General features: G+C 41.5%; 1 protein-coding gene across 2 annotated transcripts in view; it reads right to left on the bottom strand.

Moving 5' to 3' along the window:
- Window positions 1–6,310: 6,310 nt before the first annotated feature.
- mta1 (metastasis associated 1) overlaps window positions 6,311–26,436 on the bottom strand; it is a 43,612-nt gene continuing 23,486 nt past the window's right edge. The window contains exons 4-18 of one of the 2 annotated variants that reach the window (XM_083997889.1): window positions 22,519–22,645; window positions 21,110–21,173; window positions 20,694–20,811; window positions 18,888–18,990; window positions 17,685–17,784; window positions 17,041–17,229; window positions 15,450–15,524; window positions 14,993–15,051; window positions 14,445–14,677; window positions 12,801–12,952; window positions 12,210–12,399; window positions 11,961–12,050; window positions 11,195–11,350; window positions 9,230–9,379; window positions 6,311–6,935 (exon numbers count right to left, since the gene is read on the bottom strand). In XM_083997889.1, coding sequence (XP_083854015.1) covers window positions 9,270–9,379; window positions 11,195–11,350; window positions 11,961–12,050; window positions 12,210–12,399; window positions 12,801–12,952; window positions 14,445–14,677; window positions 14,993–15,051; window positions 15,450–15,524; window positions 17,041–17,229; window positions 17,685–17,784; window positions 18,888–18,990; window positions 20,694–20,811; window positions 21,110–21,173; window positions 22,519–22,645 — 1,766 coding nt within the window. In that variant the 3' untranslated portion in view covers window positions 6,311–6,935; window positions 9,230–9,269. The remainder of the gene's footprint in view (window positions 6,936–9,229; window positions 9,380–11,194; window positions 11,351–11,960; window positions 12,051–12,209; window positions 12,400–12,800; window positions 12,953–14,444; window positions 14,678–14,992; window positions 15,052–15,449; window positions 15,525–17,040; window positions 17,230–17,684; window positions 17,785–18,887; window positions 18,991–20,693; window positions 20,812–21,109; window positions 21,174–22,518; window positions 22,646–26,436) is intronic. The other variant, XM_083997890.1, reaches the window with a different exon arrangement.

Raw genomic sequence — 26,436 nt, 5'->3', positions numbered from 1 at the left:
TGGGCGTTTGTTAATATCTAAATGAGCAAACAGGTGCCAAAATCTTAACACTAAACTCACTTGCATCAAACTGTACGCCCACTCTTACGTCCAACTAAGCTCCAACAAACATCACTTCATCATTAAAGCAGAAGTAAGCGATCCGGTCGTTTTGGCTAACTTCCTGTCAGCCGATGGAGTTAGCAGTCCCCGCCCTCGTCCCTACGTCACCACATTCACGCGCATCCCTTGTCTGCACACACAGAGAGGACCGCCCCTTTATGCTGTTCTCTCTCCTCATTGGATAAAGGTTGTAGGATACAAGGAAAGTTTTCTCCTCGGCTTACAGCAGAGCAGAGTGACTGACAGACCCGTGTTTCGGACCAAACACTTATAAGTGATTCCCGTTGGAAGATATAACTATTTACTGACTTATATTAACACAAATATTCTGCTTACTTCTGCTTTAAGTTCAAATAAAAAGTAAAAATGACCGTTCACAATGAAATTGCAATATCACATATTGCAAGAGTAATATCTGCTCAAAAAGCTCAATTGTGATTTTAGAATACGGTGCGGCAGGCCTATAGTTATAGTTTGTTGTTGTCCCGTTAATGGTGGAGCATCTTGAGGATGCACTCAAACAGCTCTACAGCACATAAATAAGGTTACCTGACTGGGATCAGCATCGTCAAACACAAGGTGAATACTCATTTAGTAGGAAACGCCTTAACCTACAACTTACAGCTGACTTATTGTTGATCATTAGCGCATAAACCGGATTACATCTAACTTCTGAAACCTGAAGACTTGAAAGGATGGTGAATGCTTTTCATTGTGCCTTTTATAATGCTGCATGTGCATCATGAAAGACACCACAGCCACCTGTACACAGCAGGACACAACAACTGAGATGGCCTGAAATGTTTTTTTTTTCTTTCTTTCTTTTGTTTAAACCAGTGTTTCTGTTGTGGCTCTTTCTGGGATTCCTCACTGTGGGTTATAAATACATCCAAACTGTCAATACAGCCAGTGTAAGGCTGAGAGGGAGGGAGGGAGGGGGGGGGGGGGGGGGTATAGGCTGTGGAGGCAGCAGAGGGATTATCTCACCCCAAATGATAGTGAACTGCAGGCCTTATATGGAATAAAATCAATGAGGGATTTAGGAAATCCATCCCCTGGCCCCCATCTACTCACTTTTTTTTTTCCTGCACCAATGAATGTAAAACACGTTAAAGAGTGGTACAAAGGCAGCAGGGATACTTTCTATGGGGATGTGACTATGCTGGATGGACAAAGTCATCTTATTTTGTCCCTGGAAACTACATCCAGTGCGCAGGCCCGGCCGGCTGCTGGGACTCCGCTGCAGCATCACGCCTCCATCCCGCTGAGCAGTGCGGTACGTTCACCCTCCACAAATAAAAATGAAAAAATAAAAAATAAAATAATAGCAACCCTGACATGTAACCTAGGGGACTTGAAAACAAATGTGTGCAAACCCCACACGTAAAGCATGAATGAAATCCACAGGAGTCATTGGGACACACAGACTGCTGCTGCTGCTGCTGCTGCTGATAGTGTCCTCAGCACAGCTTACATCGCAAGTTATCCATATTTTAACAGGTGCAACAGCCCGAGTGTGCACAGCACGGACATCCTGAATGAAGAGGAAGTAAATCAACATCCAGCTGTTTTCTTTGCATATATATGTTAATGCACATTACATATGGGACATGGCTCAAAAACATGCCTTGCACTGCTGCCAACTTGGAGCAAACACTCATCAAGGATCAACGAGCGAAATTCCCCCCCATCAAAAGCCTGCAGGATGATGAAAAAACCTACAGATCCAAATCCCTCAAAGGCGTCATACAAGCACACAGCACTTGCACTAGACAGAGCAAATAAACATGCTTCATTCAGCCTAACATGTTGAATACATGTCGCTGTGTCGGCTCCTGCAGACGGACATGAATCATCCTCAGTGCAGTGTTTTTTGTTTTTTTGTTTTTTCCTCTCTTACCTCCAGAGAGCTCTGCGGTGTCTCTCAGCACACAAGCCGGCCGATCACACTCAGTGCCCGGTCAGAATGTCAAGGATGTGTCGGTGGCCATCAGCTGCTGGTGTGTCGTCCCCGGCTTCTCCTCCACGGTGTCTCTGCTCTCGGATGGAAATGGACCATTTTACTTCACTGCAGCAGCAGCAGCAGCAGCGGCAGCAGCAGCACATGCTCAGACACACTCGCGCAGTTCTTGCATTTTTGGTTTAACCATTTGTTCACCAGAGTCCAGTCAGAGCTCAGGCTGAGTGACTGAGCCCCGGAAGTGTCCTCAGTCAGCCTGTGAGGATCCGCAGGATGTAAACAGCACCAGTTACCTACTATTATAGCACAGTGGTCAATGGTCATCCAAATATATCCGTGCACTAAGAAACCACATTACACTTCCTCTGTCAGTGAAAAGAGCCTTTAGTTACTTTAGTAGCCCAGTTGCATTAAAGTTAGGCCTATTTCATAAAATTATTTTGAAGCTGTCAGCAGATTAAATTAGGATTTAACCGCGCTAATAGCACACTTTTTTAATTTACAGTATTGCAAAGATGCAAAACATAACATCTTCACACACTGCAATATTCACAACACAAAGGAATTCTGGGGACACTAAAAAAGTGATGGAACCACCTGGGCCACACTTTTCTTCTTGACAGATGGGTGTCTGATAATAAATTCAGTTTGTTTGGTTTATTCAGTAGGCCTATTGCATGTTGGGCTGCATGAGATGCAACAAAAAACATCATTTTATTGTGATTATATGGGCAGCCGCAGATTATATTTCCAGTGTGTACCATTTGAATTAGGTAACTTGTATAAGATGAAGGAGCAGGTTCTTAGGTGAAATATGAGTCATTTCATCAATGTTTATTTCAAACCACCATGCTTTTACTTTCAAACTTATTTATGCAGTTTTTTATTCAACTATTTATTCTTATTTATGTCATATTTTAACATGGGTTACATGTAGCCTACAGCTAGTCAAACAATGGCTGACAGGGGTGGGGATGGTTGTAACACCTTTTATCTTTGTTGTTTTATTAAGTGTCACCATCTTTCCTAGAATTTTACCTGGACTATGAGCTGCTTCTGACTTCCTGCTGAAGCTTTCCATTCATACATGTTCACCATTCACTGGTATTATCAGAAGATGATCTTTAAGACAGCTTTCTAATGTAAGGATAACACCACTGTCACTGTTCTTCATTTAGCCATCAGTGATGAGTTCTTTTTGTTCATGCTGAACCACAGAAATATACTTTAGTGTTGGAACATGCACAATAAACTTACATGGATGCATGTTTTTTTTGGTTTGGTCTCAGTTTTTAATCTCACTGTTACAATTTACCCCAGGTTGTGTTACAGCCTACCCTGGTAGTGGGGTAGGTTGTAACAGTGGCACTCCTTGCATTTGACATCAAATCGTGAATTCAGTGATATAAAGGCATTGCTATTTGTAGAGCACAAATGAGGGTAATTTGAGAGCCCTACCATTAACACTCTGCAAGTTATGGGAGCTGAGACAAAAAGTGTTACAACCATCCCCGGTCTCCCCTATTGATAAAATGTGCTGGAATTCTTCAAAAGCACAATTTCCGCCTTGTTTCACTGTGTAAACACACCTTTATTGCCTGCCTGCCCCGCAAGTATGGCTGCAGTCAGTCATGTGCAGGACTTACCTTCTCTTGCTTGTTATGACCAGGAGGTCCTGGCCTCAGGTGGAGTCGGGCCTTCCCATGAAAACATTATCATTATGCTAAATAATACAACTCTCCACTGCAAAAGAAGAGAGCTCTTCACAATACATTAATGAGAAACAACTTTGCTTTTATACTTTCACTTGACATCAACTCAGTCAGGTGAAAGTGATGCAGGAAGCTCCCATCAGTTTCAAAGGAGGAGGCTGCACACGGCTCCAACTGCTACAGATTTCCCTTTTAAAAGATGACACAATTAGCCCATCATTGCTTCATGGTGTACATGTATTTCCTGTTACAGCAGCATTGCCCACTCCAATGAACCACGGAGGAGTAAAAGGCATCTTATGTAAAACCATTAAATGGGATGATATATGATAATGTAACAGAGGATGTAACTCAAATAGAATAGCTGCATCCACTCCATCTGGTTTTAAATGGTCTGTCTACAACAATATATGAATGGTCACTCAGTGATGTGAAGAGCATTGTAATAATGTTATGTTTGCTCAGTTCATGGAAGCACGAAGCTGATATGATTTCAACTGGACATTAATGTCAGATATTAAATACCAGAGACGCCATTCCACAAGGCATCATAAAGATGAGAAGGATGCTCCCTCAGCATCATAAAGTTCTCATCAGTGTCAACCTGTATGGACAGTAACAGTCCACTCTTTGGTAAGCAGAGAGTCCAACTTGCGGATATGATAAATATTGAGTTTCTCCAATGCACGGATAACCTCAGTGACCCCAGTGTTCCCAGTAAGATGACACCGGAGATCAAACAGTAATTCAAGCCTGGACTAGAACCCTATTCAAAATCTATAAAGAGGTGCAGGGTGGAGTATCATGACAATGCTTCTTGTTTGTGTTGATGAATGACTATCTTTTCCTGTGTCTATCTTCTGTAAGTTTGTTCATTGCAGTTTATAAACACAACATTTAATTTGGTCAGTCCTGACAGCAGTTGTCAGGACTGACCCATGTTCTACTGCTGTTCACATTGAACCCTTCTTTTGGCCTTCAGAGTTCTTATTGGCCAGGAGAATACAAGCCGGGATTGGCGGATGCAGACCAGCAAAGAAATGGAAATACAGTCTGAGTGAGGCTCTAGAGTGCCGGGTCTGGCACCAGCAATAGAGCTCCGGACCCCACGTGACCTCCAGCGTTTGAGACGCCATTTTGGCAGGAAACTGGCCAGCTCCGAAGCATTGACTGTAAGCGCCGAAGCAGTCTGAGTTCACATGATCTCACTTAAATTCCAACGACATTGACTTTATATTAAAAAAACATCGTGTCATTTTTTGAGTATTTGAAATGGTACAAAATAAATAAATAAAATTAAATAAACCCAATTAAACTCGTCCGGCAATTGGAGACAGGTGATTTGGGGCTTTTTAGGCTCTTGTCTTTCAGCTAAATGTGGAAAAAATATCTTTTCTTATAATGTTTTGTAAATGAATTAGTTTGTTATTTTTGATTTGTATGTCTCCCTTTTTAAATTTTTTTTATTCGTTTTAGTCCCATTCTTGACTTTATTTTAATGATCCAATTGTATCGAATTTATTGTGCTGAATTGATTCAATTTTATTTTCTCATGTAAAACACTTTCTGATTGTTATGAAAAGTACTTTGCATCTTATTTGAACTTCTGTTTCTGACGTCACGATCTACATTGATTGATATAGATAACACAAAAACAACTGTCAGCAGCAGACATGTTGGACATTCATATATTTTCTCATAAAAAGTGACATTTCCACTGTGACTGATGTTTCTATCAGTCAGCTGAAGAGTCTGTAAACACAAATTAAAGAGAAACACTTTGACAACAAGGACAGAGGACATTCCTGCTTTTTAACTGTTTGCAGACTCGGCTAACAAAACATGTTTGTGTTTGAGCATTGAATCTTTTTCTGATACTGATAATCATTTAGGCACAAAGTACAAAGCTCAATATTGAATTTAAGGGATTGGTGGGGTTGTTTTTGGCACAGGATTGTGTGAGGTAGTCATGAATAGTGGGTATATTACCTGCTTGTGTTGTTGTGCCATGAGGCCACTAGAAAAAAGCTCTTGTAGACATTCTTAAAAATGACCATCAAAATGATCCAATATAAAAATCACAAGCACGCCTCATTGTGCCAAAGTAAAGTGTTATTTTCACACCCCTGAAAATATTCCACATGAAGCCAACATTTGAACAAGTAAAGGATTGTTTCGGTGGCTGTTTTTAAAAAGTGTCTAAAACGTGTTCTTCCTTGTGACCCTGTGCACAGAAACGCAGCTCAGCTTGTCTGTCAGTGCTGCTGGTTGGATCTCTGAACTGGGAGTAGGAAGTTTTGCAGGTAATGCACCAACTATACATCACTACCTCCAACAACCATGTGTCAAGAAACCTGAACTGTCCCTTTAAAAGCCTTGAGTCGTTTTGACTATACTGTACCCTGTTTGCATACTGGTGTGAGAAATAGTAGAGACTGGTTTGAGAAAGAACACCAAGTGCAAGTTGTGACACCGTGCACAGACACCAAAAGAAGAAGGAAAATCAATTGTCTTTTTTAATTACAATATCGAAGCATAGATGCATTACTTGTGAAAAAGGTAGAAAAAACAGCAAGTCTTTCTCAATAAGTTAAACCTCTCTGGCCGAAGAGCGGGGGCCGGCTCACAAAACAGAAGATTTCCCGTAAAGCATTCAAATTCAATGAAACAAAAGACAAGGAGTTAACTCTTGTCGCTGAAATAAAAGTGCGTCTCCTTGTTGAATTTAACTTGTTAAAAAAACAAAACAAAAAAAAACGAAAAAAAAAAACATACAAGATGCAAGTGGCTTATGTTACAGTCCTTCCACCCTTTTCCACAGGGTCTGCAAGCATTTTTTATGAAACTTCACAAGTTCCATCGTTTGATCGACAAACAATAAGCTGAGTTATAGTTGGTAAAAAAATTATAATAACAATAACAATAATTACAATGAACAGTAATAACAAGAAATGTAAGTAATAAACAGTCCTGTACAGTCAGTCTTCTGATTGACCACAGCCAAACTGGTGGATTATGGATCGGTCTTCAGCAGCCTGACGGAGCCGCACTGACTGAAGAAAAAGTGGCCAACGGTGTCGTCTCCTCTCAGCTTCACCCTCCCTCAGCTGCCCTCGGCTGTGGTTTCCTGGAAAATACATTTTCCGTTTCATCCCCTTCTGCTGTTGAAAAGACAAAGAGGAGAGTGATTAAGAACGGGTTGATTGTCTGTTAACCTTAATGAGATCTCCAACTTATGGCGACTGTACAAGTTTCACCATTTCTCTAAAACTGTGACCAGTGTGCATCACAATGTCCCCAACACATCGTTAAATAAATGTCCAGGTTTACGCAAGAGACATTTAAGACACAGAAAGTAGCAAATCCTCACATCTGGAAAACTCAAACGTCATATTTCTGCCATGTTTACCAGAGAAGTGCCTTGAAATGATTATTAAAAATAGTTGCAGAATAACATGTGGCATTTGTCTGTGTTGTTTATTTTACTTTTCAAGCCGGTGTGAAAGCTTTTAGTCAAACCCTGGTATGGACCTGCTGAAAAAGTGGGCATCAGTCAGCAGTTCTGGGCGTTAAAGGGATACTTCACCCAAAATCGATAATTCACCAATTTTCTACTCGCCGTCATGCCAAGGAAGGGTTGGGAGAACTTTCGGAGTCATCAAAACACTTTTGGAGTTCCAGGGGCGATCCGGCTGGCAACGGATTTTCATATAATGGCGGCGGATAGAGCTCACTTTTGAATAGTCCAAAGCACACACTATGAAACATCCAAAACACCTCCATACTGCTCATCTGTACTGACCCAAGTGTCCTGAAGCCGCGACATGAAAACGTTTTTCGAAACAAATTACTTTGATCTGTTTTTAGCCTTGTTGTAGTAGTAGCTGCCAGTGGCTCTGTTGATGTTTGTGTGCATGCGTGAGATTTGCTGCGAGATGTTCTTCCTTGTTTACATCATACATCCAATGGTTTACAACGACGAACGAACATCTCGCAGCAAATTTTGATGACCCTGAAAGTTCTCCAAATCCTTTCTTGGCATGACATTGAATAGAAAATTGGTGAATTATCGATTTTGGGTGAAGTATCCCTTTAATTAGAGCTGAAATGATCAGTTGACAGAAACAAATCAGTAAAAAACTAACCAGTCAGTAACCAACCAACAATAAAAAACAAAAAAACAAATGTCTATCTTTATATCTTTAAAGCAGAAGTAAGTGATCCGGTCGTTTTGGCTAACTTCTTGTCAGCCGATGGAATTAGCAGTCCCCGCCCTCGTCCCTACGTCACCACATTCACGCGCATCCCTTGGCTGCACACACAGAGAGGACCGCCCCTTTATGCCGTTCTCTCTCCTCATTGGATAAAGCTTGTAGGATACAAGGAAAGTTTTCTCCTGGGCTCAGAGCAGAGTGACTGACAGACCTGTGTCTCAGACCAAACACTCTATGTAAGTGATTGCTGTCGGAAGATATAACTATTTAAGACTTATATTAACACAAACATTCAGCTTACTTCTGCTTTAAAGGGATAGTTCACCCTAGAATGATATTTCGCTCATTATCTACTCACCCTCATGTTGACTAAGGGCTGGAAGAATTATCAGAGTCCACCGTCCCTTCTCTGAGTTACAGGGGGTCTCGGCGTAGCAGTGCATTTCAATGCAACGGTTGCAAAGGGACACCGGAGCTCTTCGTAAAAAAACACACACAAAAAAACATCCAAATACCTCCATGATGCTCGTATGTAATGTCCGTCTTGTGCTGAAGCCCCAAATTGCGTAATTGTCCCGAAAAAAATTAAATAAGTCTATATTTTAAGCTTGTTTGTAGCGGAAGCTTCTCGAAGCTCCTCTTCCTGGTCCGTCCAAATCTCGCGTGATTTGCGCCGGCGTCAGTGCGGTTACTGCGAATCACGCGAGATTTGGACGGACCAGGAAGAGGAGCTTCGAGAAGCTTCCGCTACAAACAAGCTTAAAATATAGACTTATTTAATTTTTTTCGGGACAATTACGCAATTTGGGGCTTCAGCACAAGACGGACATTACATACGAGCATCATGGAGGTATTTGGATGTTTTTTTGTGTGTGTTTTTTTACGAAGAGCTCCGGTGTCCCTTTGCAACCGTTGCATTGAAATGCACTGCTACGCCGAGACCCCCTGTAACTCAGAGAAGGGGGGGTGGACTCTGATAATTCTTCCAGCCCTTATTTAACATGAGGGTGAGTAGATAATGAGCGAAATATAATTCTAGGGTGAACTATCCCTTTAATGTAAAATATATTTAAATCCATGACAAAGAAAACATGGATATCAAATTGGAAACCTGAGGAGACACCTGACGGCTTCTGGAACGACACCAACGTTGCGCTGGAGGAGAAAACAACACCTGCTGCCAAGTAAACAAGCCTAACAAACATGGCCTAGGCGTTGCCCAGCAGAGCTCCATGTCTCACCTCAATGGGGTTCGCAGTAGAGGCGGCTCCCACAGAGCGCTCAGTCCAGTTCGTGAACCTCGTCCTGCAGGGAGGCCGAGGGCCGCCCCGCCTCGCTCATCCGTTTGGCCATGATGTCCCACTGTGGAGTCAGGGCTTTGGATTTAGAGCCTGTGGAGGAGGGGGAGAGCACAAGACATGCTGGTTTGGAAAACACACAGAAACACACGCACAGCCGGAGCCATGTGGTACCAGCAGATATGTTAATGTTAAAGTCTTCTGCCCTCTAGTGGCTCCATTAAATAGTTTTATAGCAGCTATAGATCTGCCATGTTCTGCACTCTGGTCTCTGACCCTGTTTCTACAAACTCCTCTCAGACTCCCACAGCAGCTCACACCAGGTTCCCACAGCTCATGTTCCTGAGCACATTTAGGTTGATTCATTTCTTTTCCAGTGTGAAAAACCAATGTGTGATTTACAGAAGTTTGAAGTGATGTAAGATTTGTCTTTAAACTTTCACCCAGTTTCAGCCTCACTTCTCTGAATGGCTCATGAGTAGTAGTTGTAAGTGAACACACTCTCTCCTCTTCACCTGCTGTCAGTAGAAACAAACAGCAGCCGATTTGGTCAAATTACCAGTTTACAATAGAATACATGAGTAAATTAAGATTCATGACGGCTACACAGCCACTGAAGCCAAAACCGGCAACATAGTAAATAAATAACTGTGAGTTGCTGCTGTGCACAGATTACTGAAACAAAAAATGTGACGTGTCCTCATTTAACAACTAAAACAAAAGAAATAAATGCAAGATTGTCACGATTAACAGTTTAAGAATAATAAAATAAAAAAAATTTAAAAAAAGCCAGCAGCGGCGTTTTTTCACCCTCTGCCAAATTACCACGATATGAATGAGCGCGTCGATAAGTTTGTGTCAAAATAAAAAATAAAAACTAATCCCTAATCCTGGAGCCTGGCTCATTTCCAACCCAAATCTCCTCCTGGTGCGTTATTCAAGCCTGGGCCTGAGGTGGGCTCACAGACCAGTGGAGATGCTCTCCCTCAGGATACACTTACTGAGCCTTGCACCTCCTCCTCCTCTTCACTGTTACCATGACGACATAGACTTGTAGCCTCCAGCTAAAGCAGCAAGGCCGATCCTCTCTCTCTCTTTCTGTCTCTCTCTCTCTCTCGCTCTCCCTCTCTGTCTTTCCCTGGCAGACTCTCAGTGTCTTGATCTCTCAGTCTGTCTCTTCCCCTCTCGTATCGCAGGGGAGAGGGGAAGTGGGACATAACCCAAAAAACAAAATAAGAGCCCCACACAAACTCTTAACCCGTCAGCGGTGGAGCTTAGCCATGCGTTGTAGCCACGGAGCTCAGATGGGCCTTCACACTTCGCCTTGAATATTCAAATGACCCCGTGTTTGTACGTGGTGTAATTGAAAATATTAAGTTGGTGTCTGAGCCACATTTGTTCATTGACACTGAATAAAAAACTGCAGCAAAGGCTAATTCCAGTTATTTCCTTCATTTAATCACATCTATCTAATTAAAAGTCTTATATTAAGTCTACCAAGTAATTAGTGCATATGATGAGGTGATCATAATGATCAGATCTGAGCAGGAAAACTTGGAAAATTATATTTCATCATTCTCATTTTCAACTACAACACAAATTTATCGAGTTTATTGCTTGTTTGATATTATTTGCAATAGTTACCAGCTCCTACATTTCCCATAATGCAGTTGCTTGCACACCTTGCAGAAAATATCTTCCTTCCAAATGTTCATGTCTTTGTTCATCATGTTTTTCTGAGGCAGTGTAACCTCAGGCTGATCCACTGTTTTCATCATTTCCTCTCATGGAGACGACACTGAACCAGACTCTGTGTGAAACTGGTGGAGTGGTCTTGTAACAATGATAAGTGTAACTTTCTACTAGAAGCTGAGGAGGCAAACAGGTTGTCTCCTGTAGCTCTCTCACCATCCAGTCCGTTGTGCTGTTCATAGGTGCGTTTACCCAGGATGGTGGGCGAGCCGTTGTTGAGGATGGGAGAGGCTTTGATGGGCGTCAGGCTGGCTGTAGAGATGGACGCTCCGCGGGCCGGTGGGTCGGGCTTGGGTGGACAGGGATGTGCTTCTGAAACATGAAGAGATAGAGAGAGAAGGCAGAAACAGGCCATTAAGAGAAGAGAAGACAAGTCAATGCAAGTGACGTATTATTGTCAACTGCTGATCTTGAACAAAAGGTCAGACTCATGTTGTTGTTGCTGTTGTACTGAGGTCTGTTTCTTCAATATTATATCATGCAAATGTATATTTATGACATGAAAATGCAGATTCTGATGTCTAAATCTAATTAAATCCAAGCACGAGAGTCCTTGAGTTCTGCAGGATCCACAGATTTATCTGTAATTCATAGACATTTACAGACATTTTTAAATGCAGTGCTGCCAACATCAGTGACCTCTGTCAGCACTTTTGTAAAACTGGTCCCTGATCTGACAGATTAATATTGAGATTGATTTGTGGCTTGATGTTGATAATGAATTCAAAAAGACATAATATGCATACACTTGCATGTTTCTGAAAACGTAGTTTAACATTGTTTTACTTCTTCTGAGAGATTTTTTCTTTTTCTGAAAACTAATGTGGAACAAAGTGTCAAAAATCTAAACACCACAATGATCCATTTACACCAAACCCAGTAAGAACAGACTGAACACAGCAGGTGAACGACTTCTTTTTACCTAAATACCGAACCACAGACTCCAGAGGTTTACGTTCCACAGGTTTCATAGGCGAAGGCTTTACCGGCCGTTCTGGCAACCGCAGGGCGCCTGCAGAAATCCATGGTGGGAACACAGTCAACACAAGTTAAATCAAAGAAACAGAAAAGTGTACAATAATAACACAATCTGTCTTGCTACAAATCCTGTCATTCGCTTCCCTTCCATACATCTTAAACATAGAGTGATCGATGTGTGTGTAGTTCTTACATTCGGCCTTGATGGCTGCTGTGTTGACGGGGAGGTAGGGGTGCCGGGCCAGAAATCGTGGCCGGATGATGTCGTGGCAGATGCGGCGGGTCAGTCGCGTCAGGCCGGTGGTCTGCAGGTAAAAGGCCTGTCGCGTCTTCACTGCAAACTTGGGGCTGCCGCTGTGCCGGAGCGGCAGGCCGTGTGGGCTCTGGAGGGACAAACACAACAACATCACATCACAACACACCACGGTCACAATCGACACACAGCAAAAGGCCACAGGTCGGACTCTGACCCAGATGATTTGACATATTAAAGCCAAAACATTTAGTTTACATTTGATTTATTTAGATTAAGCAATGATGATAACAACCTTTAGATGAGGCCTTAATGTACATAACAAACTTAAACGGTCACATGTTACATGTTGACTGTGAGCAGAAGGGGATTTTCTGTGCCTTTAAGGTCAGGCTAAGGCCTTAAGGAAAACAGTGAGGCTGTTGTTTGTGATTTACACAACTCAAATGTCCAATGAGGCATTCATAGTGGTGTGTGTTTCTGTGTGTGTGTGTGTGTGTGTGTGTGTGTGTGTGTGTGTGTGGTGTGTACCATTGCGTTGCGGTTGGGTCCGGGCCTCTCTCCATCCAGTCTCGTGGGCATCTTCAGCCCGCCGTACTTCTTCCAGTACGTCCAGCATGAGGCACACAGGCGACACTGCATGTTGGGAGGTCCCCATGAGTACCACTGGTATGAGCTGCTGGCTACACACACACATACACACACACACGAACACACAGAGCGTGAGTACATAGTATGAGAGAGCCACACGCACACATACGTTACAGAACGTGCACACGGTGAGTCATACAGTAATCCACATATAATCAGGACTCTGTTCTCATGTGCGAGCAAGCGAGAGCAAAACCTTTAATCATTCATCACTGAATTAAGTACAACCACTAAAATAACTCGAACAATACGCTGCTGCAGGGCAGATAACGCTGTTCTCTCCACTCTCCATTTTCTAAATCCAATATCAGATGTGAGCCACATGCAGTCGCCACAGACTCGATTTCAGCTCTTTAAATAAGTTAGAGCTCTGTTGCTGAGATTTTTAAGATCGACGAAAGAAACAGAAGTTGGTCGTACAGTTCAGTGTTTAATATTTAGTTTTTGGCTGAAATCTTACAATGACACAGTACAAAGGATACTGTAGTAATATCGCAGCCTGTTTAAAGCTTTTTAAATACAATTAATGATATGTAAACAAGCCTTTGATGGCATCAGATCGTCCACATTCCTCTGCTTCAGCTCTTCATATCGACTCAACTGGAGTTTCTATCAAGCCTTTCCAAAGCTGGTTTTCCAGAGTGGATAAATATGGCTCAGTGGCTTTGTATGTTAGCGTGTACATGGGAAACTGAGCTACTGCCAAACCATGAAATAAGCTTGCCCAGGCACAGCCTGACACAACCTCTAATGCTCTGAGCGATGGCTCTTTTAAAACTGCCCATGCAGCCTATCACACAGCACCTTCCCTCCCTCCAGTCTTAAACATTTATGCTTTTATGTTTTGTCTAATGTATTTAGAGGTGGCAGACACAGTGGAGAGGAGGATGCCGTTAGACGTGTCCCTGTCTGGGGTTTTGCAAATTGATGTTCAGAGGTCTGAAAATGTTTCAACTACATTTAAAAAATTCACACTTTGGTTGAGACTTTCATAAACATAAAGAGGTGAATGGAGATGGTGGAGCTGGATCGCATCGCAAATTCATATAGTACCTTTCCTGTTCAGGGCAAATTAATAGAAACAGATCAGTGGCCAAATCTGCATAATTGATTTTTATTTATCATTATGATTATTTGTGTGCATGTGGCCTTTATTTCACAGTTGTCAGTCTTGAAAGACATTAGAAAAACTCTTGTGGCTGGGAATTGAACCATGGGTAATGTAGTTACGTCGTGTGTTATGCCCCCAAAGTCCCTGTATTTTCCATCTGAACACACCTTTCATCTATTAAATCTTAAAAAGTTTCTCCAGCTGAGGAGCCGATAAATTGATCCATGAAGTGACTTTTTCAGATTCTGTTTTTCATTTAAGAAAAAAGCACATTTAACATCAAACATTAAACATTAAAGCAATTAATAAGTTCATCATGTACAATTAAGCAGGACTTACTGGAATCTCTTTCAAGCTGCTGCTGCTGCTGCTGTTACATGTTGATTACTGTTAAACACATATAAAAGACTCACTGTAGCAGCTTTCACAGGCTCTGCCCAGGTTAGGGGTGGGGGTTAACCCTGGCCCCAACCCTGGCCCCAACCCTGGCCCCTGTCCTGGCCCCTGCCCCGGCCCCGGCCCTGGCCCCGGCACCGGCACCGACCCCGGCAGCGAGCCTGGAGGTCCCGGGACCCCTGCACCCGCTGCTCCATTCATCAGAGCTGGCTTTACATTGTTACTCAGCTGGTTGGGGTTTGGCTTGTTACTGTTATGGGCAGAGAAGCAGAGACAGGATCAGACAGTGCACAGTCACTAAGAGAATAGAAAACATTCATCAGGCTACAGACACTGACACTGTATTGAGAGCTGTCATGAATACTAATAGAGAGAAAGAGGCGTCTATTCTCTGACAACAGAAGCACATGTCCAACTACTGTACCAGAGATGCTGCTGTGGTCAGAACAACTCTCAACGTTTCTTTATATAATCAGATAAAACAGTGCTGCACTAATGACCTCTGATGAGAATAATCAAACCCAATGCTCCACAAACAGAGACCTGCATCACAGACAGCACTCACTAGTTGGGGATGTAGACCTGCTTCAACTTGCTCTCTGCCTCGGCTGCTTTTAATCGTTTCTGCAGAGACATTAGAGGGAGAAGGAGAAAGTTATGAACCTGGAGCTGAGCAAACTATTTAACTACATTTGAAAAAGGGTGATGGAACAAGATAGACATGTATACATTTGATTCATTTTTAATAGGAATAAAAACAGTTTAATTGTGTTTTGTATTGTTTGTGTATTTTTTAAAATGTAAGTATCTGTTCTATAGGGTAGAGACAAATCAATGAAGATCAACAGAAACTATTTTTAATTAGCCCAAGGTGTATAGTAAATGATCATCATCAGGTTTAATAAAAAATATAAATTTGTAACAGTTATTAGGCCACGAAGAAGTTAAAATCATCATGAAAAAGTATAACCAGTGATAAAATACTTCAAAAGAGACTTAAGCTGCTCATGTCAGATTTTTACCTGCTGTACATATCTGTCCGTGGTCTTCCACATGTAGTAATACTCAATAATACTCGTAAGGGACTTCCAGGGCAGCTGCAGAGAGAAAGGACAAAATCGTCATTATTCAGTCTAATGGTTATTGAAGTGGTGTCCGCAGTAACTGGTAAAAAAAAAATCTGAATGAAAGGAATGGGTATGATTTTTTTTTTTTTGGCACACGGGCAAAAGCAGAAACCTTAGAAACCTTCATTTTCTAACCAAGCGTTTTGTGAGTTTAGCAGAGTAACAATAAAATGTGACTCAATGCATTTATTTCACAATCATTCACAGACAAATAATCAAATGAATGTGTCAATAAAACTTAATAATAAAATAAAACATTCATGACGAACACAGGAGACTAACAGGAGATAAATTGAGTGATGCCAGACTTAACGATTTCACAGCACCGACTTTACATAAAAACTTAAGAAGAAGGTAAATGCAGTCAACAAAGAACAAGTAAGGTGAATATTTACATAGGTCCTTGGGAGAATGAATAGATGTAAGTGAGTTGGACAAATTGTTCCAGTGTGTTGTTGCTTTAAACGTCTCTACAAATTATCATTATGGGCACACACACAAAAAATCTTTGTATGCATGACAAAAACAACACTCTGGCCACAGGGTCTGTGTGGGCCGTGCTGAGGTTGCTTTGTAAACTTCCCTCTGAGAAGTTTCAAAGGAAAATGAGCTGTCAGGCGATGGCCCCACCCATAACGGCGGCGTAGTCCCTGTTGTTTGAGGGAAGGCCTGGGTGGAAACGAGAGCGGGCGGCACCGACGGCGGCCGGCCACCAGGTGGTGGAGTGACGCTCACAGTGAGAGCCGAGCACAATGTGGAGAAGAGAAGAGAGGTCCACAAAGTGCAGCTCCATTCTTCTCAGGCTGAGACGACGACGAAGGGCGGCAGCAGAAACATCGCCTCTCCACACAGATTTCAACCAACACCAAACAACTTACTTTTGCTCAAAAAACACGTCTTTGGTTTGTATTTAGACATGAACGGCCATTCAGTCCGAGTTCGACCATTTTTGACCTACTATCGTGCTTTATAAGTGACCAGCTGAAGGATCAATGTCTGCTGCAGAAGTTCAGCTCTGATTCTGCGGTTTCTGCACTCGCATGCAGCAATTATGGATGCACTGAATACTTAACTGTACACATCTCTTAATTAGATTTGGCCATCCAACACACAAGCAGGCTGGCTGATGAGCAGCATACTAAGTGCTCAGTATGTCTCCCATGTATATCTACACTATACTAATTGATTAAGTGGAAACGCCTTTGAAAAAGTCACTAAATGACCCCCACCACACATGTATAAGATAAATATATAAACGTAAAAACTAAAGCCGTTTCCACACTGGTTTTCTTAGAATAGTAATAAACTTACAAAACATTCATTTGAATGAATTAAAATGTCTTCTCTAGTCGATAATCGACAAAAAAAATTGAAATATAAGGCTTGTGTCCTCATGTTTTATGTTTACATTCTGCTAACTGTCACCTGGCGAACAGCAAGCATGTCTGCCAAAAATATCAAACTCCTCCTTTTTTTGGTTACTCACAAAGTCCTGCTGGATATCGGTGAAATCTTTGCCGTATTTCTCTAGCGCCTCCTCGAACAGGTTGGCCTCGGAGGCGCTCCACTCCTCCATTTCATCCCTGCAGAGGACGGGCCCGCCCTGAGGCACCAGTGCTGCGATGGCTCGAGTCATGTCGTAACCCGTGGCGTGGAGGGTGTCCATGGCGTGAAACTGAACAGAAAATAGAAAAATGTTGGTGTCAGGACTTCGTCGTGTTGTTTTGAACATTTTATGCAATTAAATGCTGCAACATTCTCCTACTTTCTTGGCTTAGTGTGTTTTTTATTTGCTTAAACCATGGTGTTTGTGTGCAGCTCCTTGTGCAAGGCTTTGGGCTTTGGGCTGTGAGTGTGTGTGTGTGTAGCTCGAAGGTCTCTCATCTATGTTTTTTACATGAGGATAAGATCTAGGGCAGAATAGAGCAGCAGAAGGCTTCTGGGGCCAAGTGCTTGTTAAGGATAACCAGGCACAGGCCTCAACAATCACTACACACAAACATAAACACACACATGCACACTATGGATATTTTCTTTGATTAACAGCCCTGTTTCTCTCCTACACTTTTCACCTGTGGTGCGATGCTGATTTAGCCAAAGGCCACTTTCATGTGTGAGCATGTATCTCACCAGGGTGATGTCTCTGGAGGCTGCAGCTGCGCTCATGTGAAGGCTGGGCTGCCGGACAGAACTACTGCAGTCCAAGGCTCTGGCAAATGTACCTACTGACCTATGGGACAAAACAAAACAGGACGCAAAGAGATGAAGAAACAAACTTCTCAGTTTACTCGTTTCATCTGGTCTTTTTCTCAACTGTTTAGGCACAAAAATGTTGAAAGTCAAACTGGCAAAAGTCCCAATTCTGGTGCTTCCTGGGCAAATATTGAGTCATGATATTGAGTCATGAAACAAGTCTAACCAGTTAATGCAAGCACAGAACTACTATACAACAAGCAAGCAGCTCTAAAAAGAAGAAACTATAACCAACAAATGTTTGGGAAAAGTTGGAAGTACCCCCCTCTACCCTCCCCATAAGAACTGTTGAGAATTAGGTGACTAGTAACACTTTACTTCTTGAGAATACGATTTCTTGTTCAGGGCGTCTGTGTAGTAACACAACACTTCTGGTGCTCACAATGTAAAACAATATTGCAACACATTTTTCCCTATTTCAAAACAAACTGCAGCTCTTACGATTTGGATTGTGCACTTGGCTTTATTTGTGATTTTGATTACATTGCAGTCAGTTGTGCAGCCCTAGTTGTGACCAACCATTAAATATGAAGCAGGAGAGACGGGAAACAAGGGGAAACAGCGAGTCTGGCTTTGTCCAAACAAGGCGACAGCATCTCTACTGCTCAGAGTTCACTCATCATTGATACTTTTTTTTTTTTTTTTTAATTCAGTGTTAATTTGTTCATCTTGGCTTCGAGTTTTTCCAGGAGACTCTTGTACCAACTTTAAAATTCCTCCCTCTCAGGTACAAGTTCCTGTTTACTTTGGATTCATGTTTATTTATGTTGAAAGACGAGTGTCTTTCTATACATATCTTTTATAATAAGTACAAACAAATACACAAATCTTGTGTGTTTGATTTGTATAAAAACATTTCACAGTAGAGGACTGTTTCCTGTTTGCTGGACACAGTGTCATCCTTGGACTAGCTAGCTGTTCCCCTTCTGTTTCCACTCTTTGTGCTAAGCTAAGCTAATCACATTACAACGACAGTGGTTTCAAACTTCAATAACTCATTTCTTTGCATGAAAGCAAACAAGCTAATTTCCAGAAATGTCAAACTGTTCCTTTAAAATAACACTTTGGATCTTGACTTACCGAGCTACTACTAAAAACTGGTCGATCTGTTTCTCCGTCAATGAACTGTTGGGGTCCCAGATCTTTTCCTCTAGTTTCTCCAACTCTCTGCCGTCTTCTTCACCTACATGAACCCAGAAGACACAGAAGACATCGACACTTAATTTCCTTCAGTTGTCCAAACGTGGTTCCCAAATAACACACATAGCTACATCCATCCAGTTAAATCCACGTTCAAACTACAAATTCTTCCTTCCTTAAAAAAAAAAAAAAAAAAAAGTCTCCCTTGTCTGAGGCGTTAATGAATCCCAGAGCTGAAAAGGTGCGGCCTGCAGCCAACCAGCCAACCTGCCTGAGCTTCTAACACATGTAAAAGAATTTCATTAACATGGGTTTAATTAGAGAGCTTAGCATCCCACAGTGCCCTAATTGGAATTTCAGAGGTTTTCCCACCTGCTAAGAATAAAATTCTGGCAAAACACTGAACCATAAATCTGGCAGTAGAGTAGTCACAGTTGCACTGAATATTGGCACAAAATGTCGCCGTTAACTATCTGGTAAATGTCGTTCAGTGTGCTCGAGTAAAAATGATCATGGGTTTTAGTTTTACATATAAATCGCAAAGTCAAAAAAGTGAAATTTGGTAGGTATAATGTCTAAGCTCACACTAATAGAATTTGGTGATTTTTCACATTTTTGTTATTGGGAACAGATTCCATGAAAAAGACAAAAACCCACAAACAACTGAACAAAATAATACGTTTTGTCTGTATAATCAAAGCCTGGTACAACAAACAGTGAAGTCCAAAAAACCCAAGGAAAACAAGTCAGTGAGCCACATGGCTGCACAGGCCGACATGTTTTCTTTATTATGACGAACCTGGTGGGCACTATAGTTTATTTTAACTCAGTTGAAAATGCCAAACACAACTCCAGTTTGAGTGACATTTGCTAAAAAACTACAAATATCCAAATGTTTAAGGAAACGTAACTGGGACTCAAGTTTAAAGGTTTCTGTTCTCACTGGGTGCGTGCTGAGTAGACCAGTCAGAAGGTATTGAGAGATGAACTATCACATTGTTGGATTTGGTCTTTTGTTTTTTATTGAATTTGCTGACAATGAGAAAAATGAAGAATGATGCCAGCTTTATCCTTCAAAATAAGAGCCACATTTCTAATCAGAACAATATTACAATATTTTTTCGTGGGTCACATCATATTCAGTTGCCTGAACGTGATTTTATACTTTGAGATAGTATTGTTAAGAAACATGAAGCTTTGTTGTCATGCTGTCACCAATATAGCATTTGTGTGGCAATTTTAAAACCTAAAAAAAACAATGAAATAAAAAATCTTCTCGTTGGGTAACATGCACCCTGTCCTTTCCAAATTCTCTGGATGACTGAAATCATCACTTGTGCACAACATAGACAGTAATTTGTTATTTTAAATGCTTTTATTATGTATAATCATGCTGCCACACTGCGGTTGCCATGGAAACTTGGGTTAGTTGTGTTATTTTTTTCGTTTAAACCAAAAAAAACCCCAAAAAAAACAGAAGTATCCGCGGGCTTGGGGCGGAAAAAGCTTGCTTAGAGTTCACAAAGTCTTCCAAAGAATTGAACAGTTACAAAACTATGAGTAGTTGAGTAGTTTATTATGGCTCAGTCTGCTACATTAATGCTGAGAAACTGATTTAAAGTTAAAAAAAAAAAAAAAAAAAGTCAGTACACAGCAGGGTAAAAAAGTCCCCTGAAGGAAAACATTACCGTGCTGCTCTGAGAATAAACTTTGTGTCAATTAAAACACGATTCAAGTTCGATGTACCTTCATTCAGGAGGTCGGTGATGTCGGCCTGATACTTGTTCCCCACGCGGATCTCCCCTTTATCGGCCAGCAGGGTCTTTTGCTGAGGGTCATACACCAGCGAGTAGAAGAAGGCATCCTGGGAAATGCAGATGGCAGGAAGGCGTGAGGATGCAATGAAAGGAACAGGAAGTGAGATGGGCAAACGGAGAGTGTATCTGTCTGTGTGTGTGTGTGTGTGTGCACGCATTTCCCCTCTGCTAGTCTCTCGTCTCCTCATTACTGTATGTGAAAAGAACATTCTAGGTCAACACGCTGAATAATTCATCTGGAAACAAGAATCTCTAAACTGGTACGTCTCTTACACATTGTCTCTTAGATACGTCCTGAAGCCGGTCGCGGCTTAGGAGACAACACTGAGCTTGTGCATGACATACCTCTCTGTCCAGGTAGGACTTCAGAGCTTCTGTCTCGTTCAGCAGCGTCACACAACACTTCCCCCTGGAGTCCAATGAAAAAAAAGAAAAAAGATGTAATAACAGGAAAGAAAAGAAAGAAAAGGGCAAAGAGTGAAGTGGAAAGAAAGAGCAGAAGGACACATGATTGATAAGAGGTAGATAAGGAGGGGAAGACGAGTGGGAGAGGACATAAAGGAGGCGAATATTTAACGTGAAAACGCCAGATCTAGTCTATGAGAAGGCTGGTTACATAAGCGCCGAGATGAAAGCTGCGAGCCTTGACCAAACTCCCCTCTGCGAGAGCACCCGTCCAAGAGGAGACTTTGAAGTGAATGCATCTCGAAAATCTGCTACGATCATATTGATTTAGTTCCAGTTGGCGCAGCATGTACCTTCACAAATCACGGTCCAGCACTGCTCCGCATCCCTTAGCTGAACTGAAATTATTTACCAGCTAATTACTGGCATCTCTCAAGTATGAGGCAAAATAACAAGTTGGCAGTGTGAGAAACACCTTGTGTAACCTCCCCGCACACTGGTGTCGAGTAAAGAGAAAAAAGAAAAAGAAAAAAAAAAAAAAACTCAATCCAGCTTGAATTCGCACTAAACAAACAGCTCATCAGAGGGTTTTTATTGGAGCACGTGTCGGGTTCCTCTTCCCCAAGACTCCTCAGAAATGTCAAGTAATAATGTGGTAATGATTAGGTGGGTTTGCCTGCAGCTTACTGATGAGCAAAGGTTGCTCTATATGTAGAAACAGATCTCTGTTGACATTCAGTGCTCAAAGTGCACACCGAATATAGGAGGATCATTGTGTGTGTCTGAGTTTATTAGAAGCCACTGAAAGCTGAAATAAACGACTGCTTCAAAACAGACTTTCAACCATCAAATGACCACATTGTCTTCATTTGCCAAACTCGTCAGGAAGCTTGATTTTACAGCCCCATAGATAAAAATACAATATCACTGAGGCATCCCAAGTCCAGATGTTGGACATCATCTCCACCGTCTCTTCCATTGTTTCCTGTTTGCCTCAATTCTCTCTGCTATTAAATGAAAAAGACAAAAAAAGGCAAAATCTTCATAAAAATTGATTTTGAAGTGGAAAAAAACAAAAAAAAAAACATCATTGCCCACTTATTTCCAAGGGATTTATTTTCCTTGTTTTGAGAATGTTTTGATTTTTAGACTGAATAATACACACAAAAATAATTGTGTTGTGCTTTATTCATACGCCTGAGATACTCGATGTGTTTACTATCAAAATAGCATATTGAGTGAACGAGCGCAAAAAAACTGCACAAAAAAAGAAAGAAAGGTGAAATAAAAGGAAAAACAGAGGACATTTAGTGGTATGATACCAGGCAGTGAGGTGTGCGTCAGTGTACCTGATGTGTGTGGCCGGTAAAGACTCCAGTTGGCGGGACAAGAAGAGCTCTCTGTGTCTGAGCTGGTGTTTCTGTTTCTCGGGGAGGTCGGCCATCTCTGGATTCTCCATCTCCTCCTCCAGCTCCCCTGGGCGGAGGAACAGGGAGCAAAAGGTCAAACATACGCACATCAGATGAGGCAGAACAATGGCGTCCACAGGGAAAACTAGCAAATGCATTAGCTGCAGCCACACAAATATATACAAACAAACGCACACACACACACACACTAAGGTGCACAACATCAGCACACATAAAGCACATAGACAGACACTTGATGAGCCGGAACAATGAAGTCCCCAGGCAGCAGAAGACTTGTTTATAACACACATGTGTATATTTTACATTAGATCTCAGTGATTATGTAGGCTATCAACATGCAGCTTTGCTGGTTGCAGCTTTTTAAATGTGCAAATTTAATGCATTTCTTCACCATATACACAAACTGGATGTCTGTGGGTTGTTACCTGAGCTCTAGGAGACAATGAAAGTCATTTTTTATTTATAATTTTTATGTATATTTGCATTTTCTATGGACAAAACTAAGTGGCTGATGGAGAAAAAAACCTGCAGATCAACCTGTAATTAAACATTTTTCTTTTAATCCAACATCTAAATTTAAGGGTAGGTGATGGTGATATATCGTATATACTTAATTATACTGTGGAAAAATAGTGAACATCAAGTAGAAATTGTCACATAATTGTTTTCAGACACTGGCTGGCATGAGTCTCTCTTTGGCGTTTCTTTGTTTCACGCTCTCCTGTGGCTCGTCTCTCTCTTGGGTTTCCGCTCTGACCATTTAGTAGATGTGATCTCCTCTGTCTCTCCGTGCTGTTACCAAATGGTTATCTTCCTTTCATGTCTGTACCATATTTATATAAAGTCCACTCCAGACATTTAAACTGTAAGCTATAATGATGTTACTAGTATAGTAAAAGGTATAATTATGAACAAATGTGTCCACAGGAGCTGCTCATCACCAGTGACATCAGGCGAGATGCTGAATCACAAAAAGCCGCAGCATTTCAGAACATATACAGTTTCTATATCAATTTATTTCATCCACTTAACAATTTAAAAAGCCAACACAAAAACCTCAAATCTTGAAAGAAAAGGAACAGAAAGTGGGATAATCTTCTACTATCTGCCCCTCTTTCACAAAACATTAATTAAAAAAAGCAATTAAGATAATATATATATATAAAACTGCACTGATCACTCACAGCCCTCTATTAGTTCCTGGATCCATTTTATACCAATTTAAACAGAAAAAAACAAAACTTTATCAACCATTTCATCGTAATTCCTCAACATACTGGATATATTGTGATGTATCTGTATATTGCGATATTACTGCTGGTGTCACACACACACACAAAATAAAAGCAAGAATTTAAGGCAGTGGTTGAGAAACAGTGTGTGTATGAATGGACAGAGCAACTGTTGAAGGGCTATCAGCTCATTTGAGTAGGTCATGTGCCTGACTCATTCTATAAGAATAGATGTAGCTGCTGCTGGTCGGCATCATCCACCACTCCACAACATACTCCCCCTCTTCCTCCTCTTCCTGGTCTATGGACAAGGAATGAAACCGAGGTGGGAAATTTTGCAGGCAGAGAAGGTGAGACGGACAGGAAAACAGATAAACAGAGAGACAGATTAAATGGGCAAGAGGAGCGGAGAGAGGGGCAAGTGTGACAAAAGTGATAAAGAGCAAAGGGAGCACGAGATGAAGACAGAGAGACGTAAAGACAGCGAGAAGGAGAGAGAGACAGAGAGAGAGGAGGAGGGAGGGAGGGAGGGAAGCAATAGAGAAATCAGCAGGGAGAGCAAGAGAAAGGGAGACAAAGATGGGAGGATGGAGAGAAAGTGGTAGAGAGAGTTAAGAGGACAGTGAGAGAACAGAAGTTAAACGGGCAGAGAGAGAGAGAGAGAGAGAGAGAGAGAGAGAGAGAGAGAGAGAGCAGTCAGTACGTGCTCCAATTCATTTGGAGTTTCATTAGAGGAAGCGAGACAGAAAGAGGGAGACGGGGAGCAGAACAAAAGCAATCAAGGGATTTTCAGGAGAAGGGATGTGTGGCCAAAATCAATAAGTACTCCTTCACTCCCTCACTCTGCCCAGCACTCAGCACCCAGCAGACACACCATCAGTGCCCGGGCAGAGTGAGCACACACACACACACACACACAGCATGGTCCTCTCTCCATCTTCTGCCACGTAAAAGCAACAAAATATAGACCTAGATTATTAATAAAAGAAAAACAAGATTAAAGGGAATAAAAAAACAAAAACATGGTGGGAAGTTGTTGGAGGGTAACTGTGCGTTAAAGCAGCATTCAATACACCCTGCACGTGTATTACATCCAAAACATGTGTTTTATAGGTGCTTCGTTCTTATATCATGCCCGTGTACATATGTTTAACATTTTAAAGCCTTTACTGATGATGTTGCACTCGTTATCCAGCCGCGCAGCTGTAATTATCTCAGGACTAGTCGAGCTTGGGCTGCTACTGTTCCCCCAGACAAGGCGCTGTGCATTTGCATAAAAATGTATAACAAAGCAACACTGAATCAAATTGAAATTGCACAAGGAGAGTATTAATTATCGGTAAAAACTTGTTTGTACGGTACAAAGGACTCAGTTTAGATTAAACTTCATCCAAACCAAGATGTGTGCACTATATTTTTCTGTTGTTTTTTTCCGCTTCTTCCCCACAGCAGCTTAGTTGAAATGATAAAAGACGGAGAGTGAACTTCAAGAGAAATGAACGGCAGCAGCAGCAGCAGCATCGTAGTTACTCAGGAGAAGAAGCTGCATCAGAAGAGCATCGTGATAGAAGCTCATTATATCACTGCAACCAGGGAAGATACTAAGATGGAGCTTATAGATGTGTAAGTGTTCTATAAGTCCATATCATCAGACGCTGGTTTATCATACGTCATCTTAAACATCATTCAGGGAAACTGGTTTGAAGAAAGTATACCCACTCTCTCACACGTCAGCCTCTGATTGGACCTCTGTTCATCACTACATGTCACAGAGAAGCTGTTTTTTTTAACCCCCCATCACTGCAACATGCTGCTCTGATTAATCAGTAAATATACAAAGTCTCCTTGGCATGCAACTAATCAACTCCCATTTTCCTTATTGATTAATCCACCAATTATCTCAATTAATCAAGTTTAACTCAGTCTTTTAATCTGTTCAGTCTTTCATTCAGTCTATGAAATGTCAGCGAGTAGTTAAAATCGCCCACTGACACTTCCCACAGCCCGAGGTGATTGATTTGTGCATCTATTAGTCCGAGCCTCAGAGATATTCCATAAACCAGCGTTTCTCAAACACAGAGCAGCAAATTCTCACATTAATGAAGCCACAGCTGTTTGAAATGTTTGACATTTTTACTTGAAAAAAAGAAAAAACATGAATCAAAAAATAACTGCAGCTGATTTTTTTTTTTTATCCATCCAATAATGTGGCGCTAATGTGATCAGTCACTCATCTGTTGAGTTAAATCAAACAGATACTGACACATCTCACTTCATTATTTATGTAGTAACAGAGTCAATAGTAAAGATTCAACAGGAAAAGAACAAAAAAAAAAAGAAGAAAACTACACCAGATGAAAGTTCAAACAGCTGTCTCCCTAATTGAAAATGTGGCCTTTGGTGTGTGTGATGTAGCACCTCTGCTCATTGGAGCTGCAGCCTAATATTAGATTTCATAAAAATCTAATAAGGTGCGATTTTTTTTCCACCCAATGCAGAGAGCCTCCACTTTATAACACTGTAGGAGACCTGGTCATAGCAGGTGCAGCAGTCCAGAAAAAAACCACATACTGGCCGCTGAATGACCATAGTGAGTGAGGTGTTA

This window comes from Trachurus trachurus (genome assembly GCF_905171665.1).
Source record: "Trachurus trachurus genome assembly, chromosome: 22".
NCBI classification, from domain to species: Eukaryota; Metazoa; Chordata; class Actinopteri; order Carangiformes; family Carangidae; genus Trachurus; species Trachurus trachurus.
This window is presented reverse-complemented; position numbering and strand designations above follow the sequence as displayed.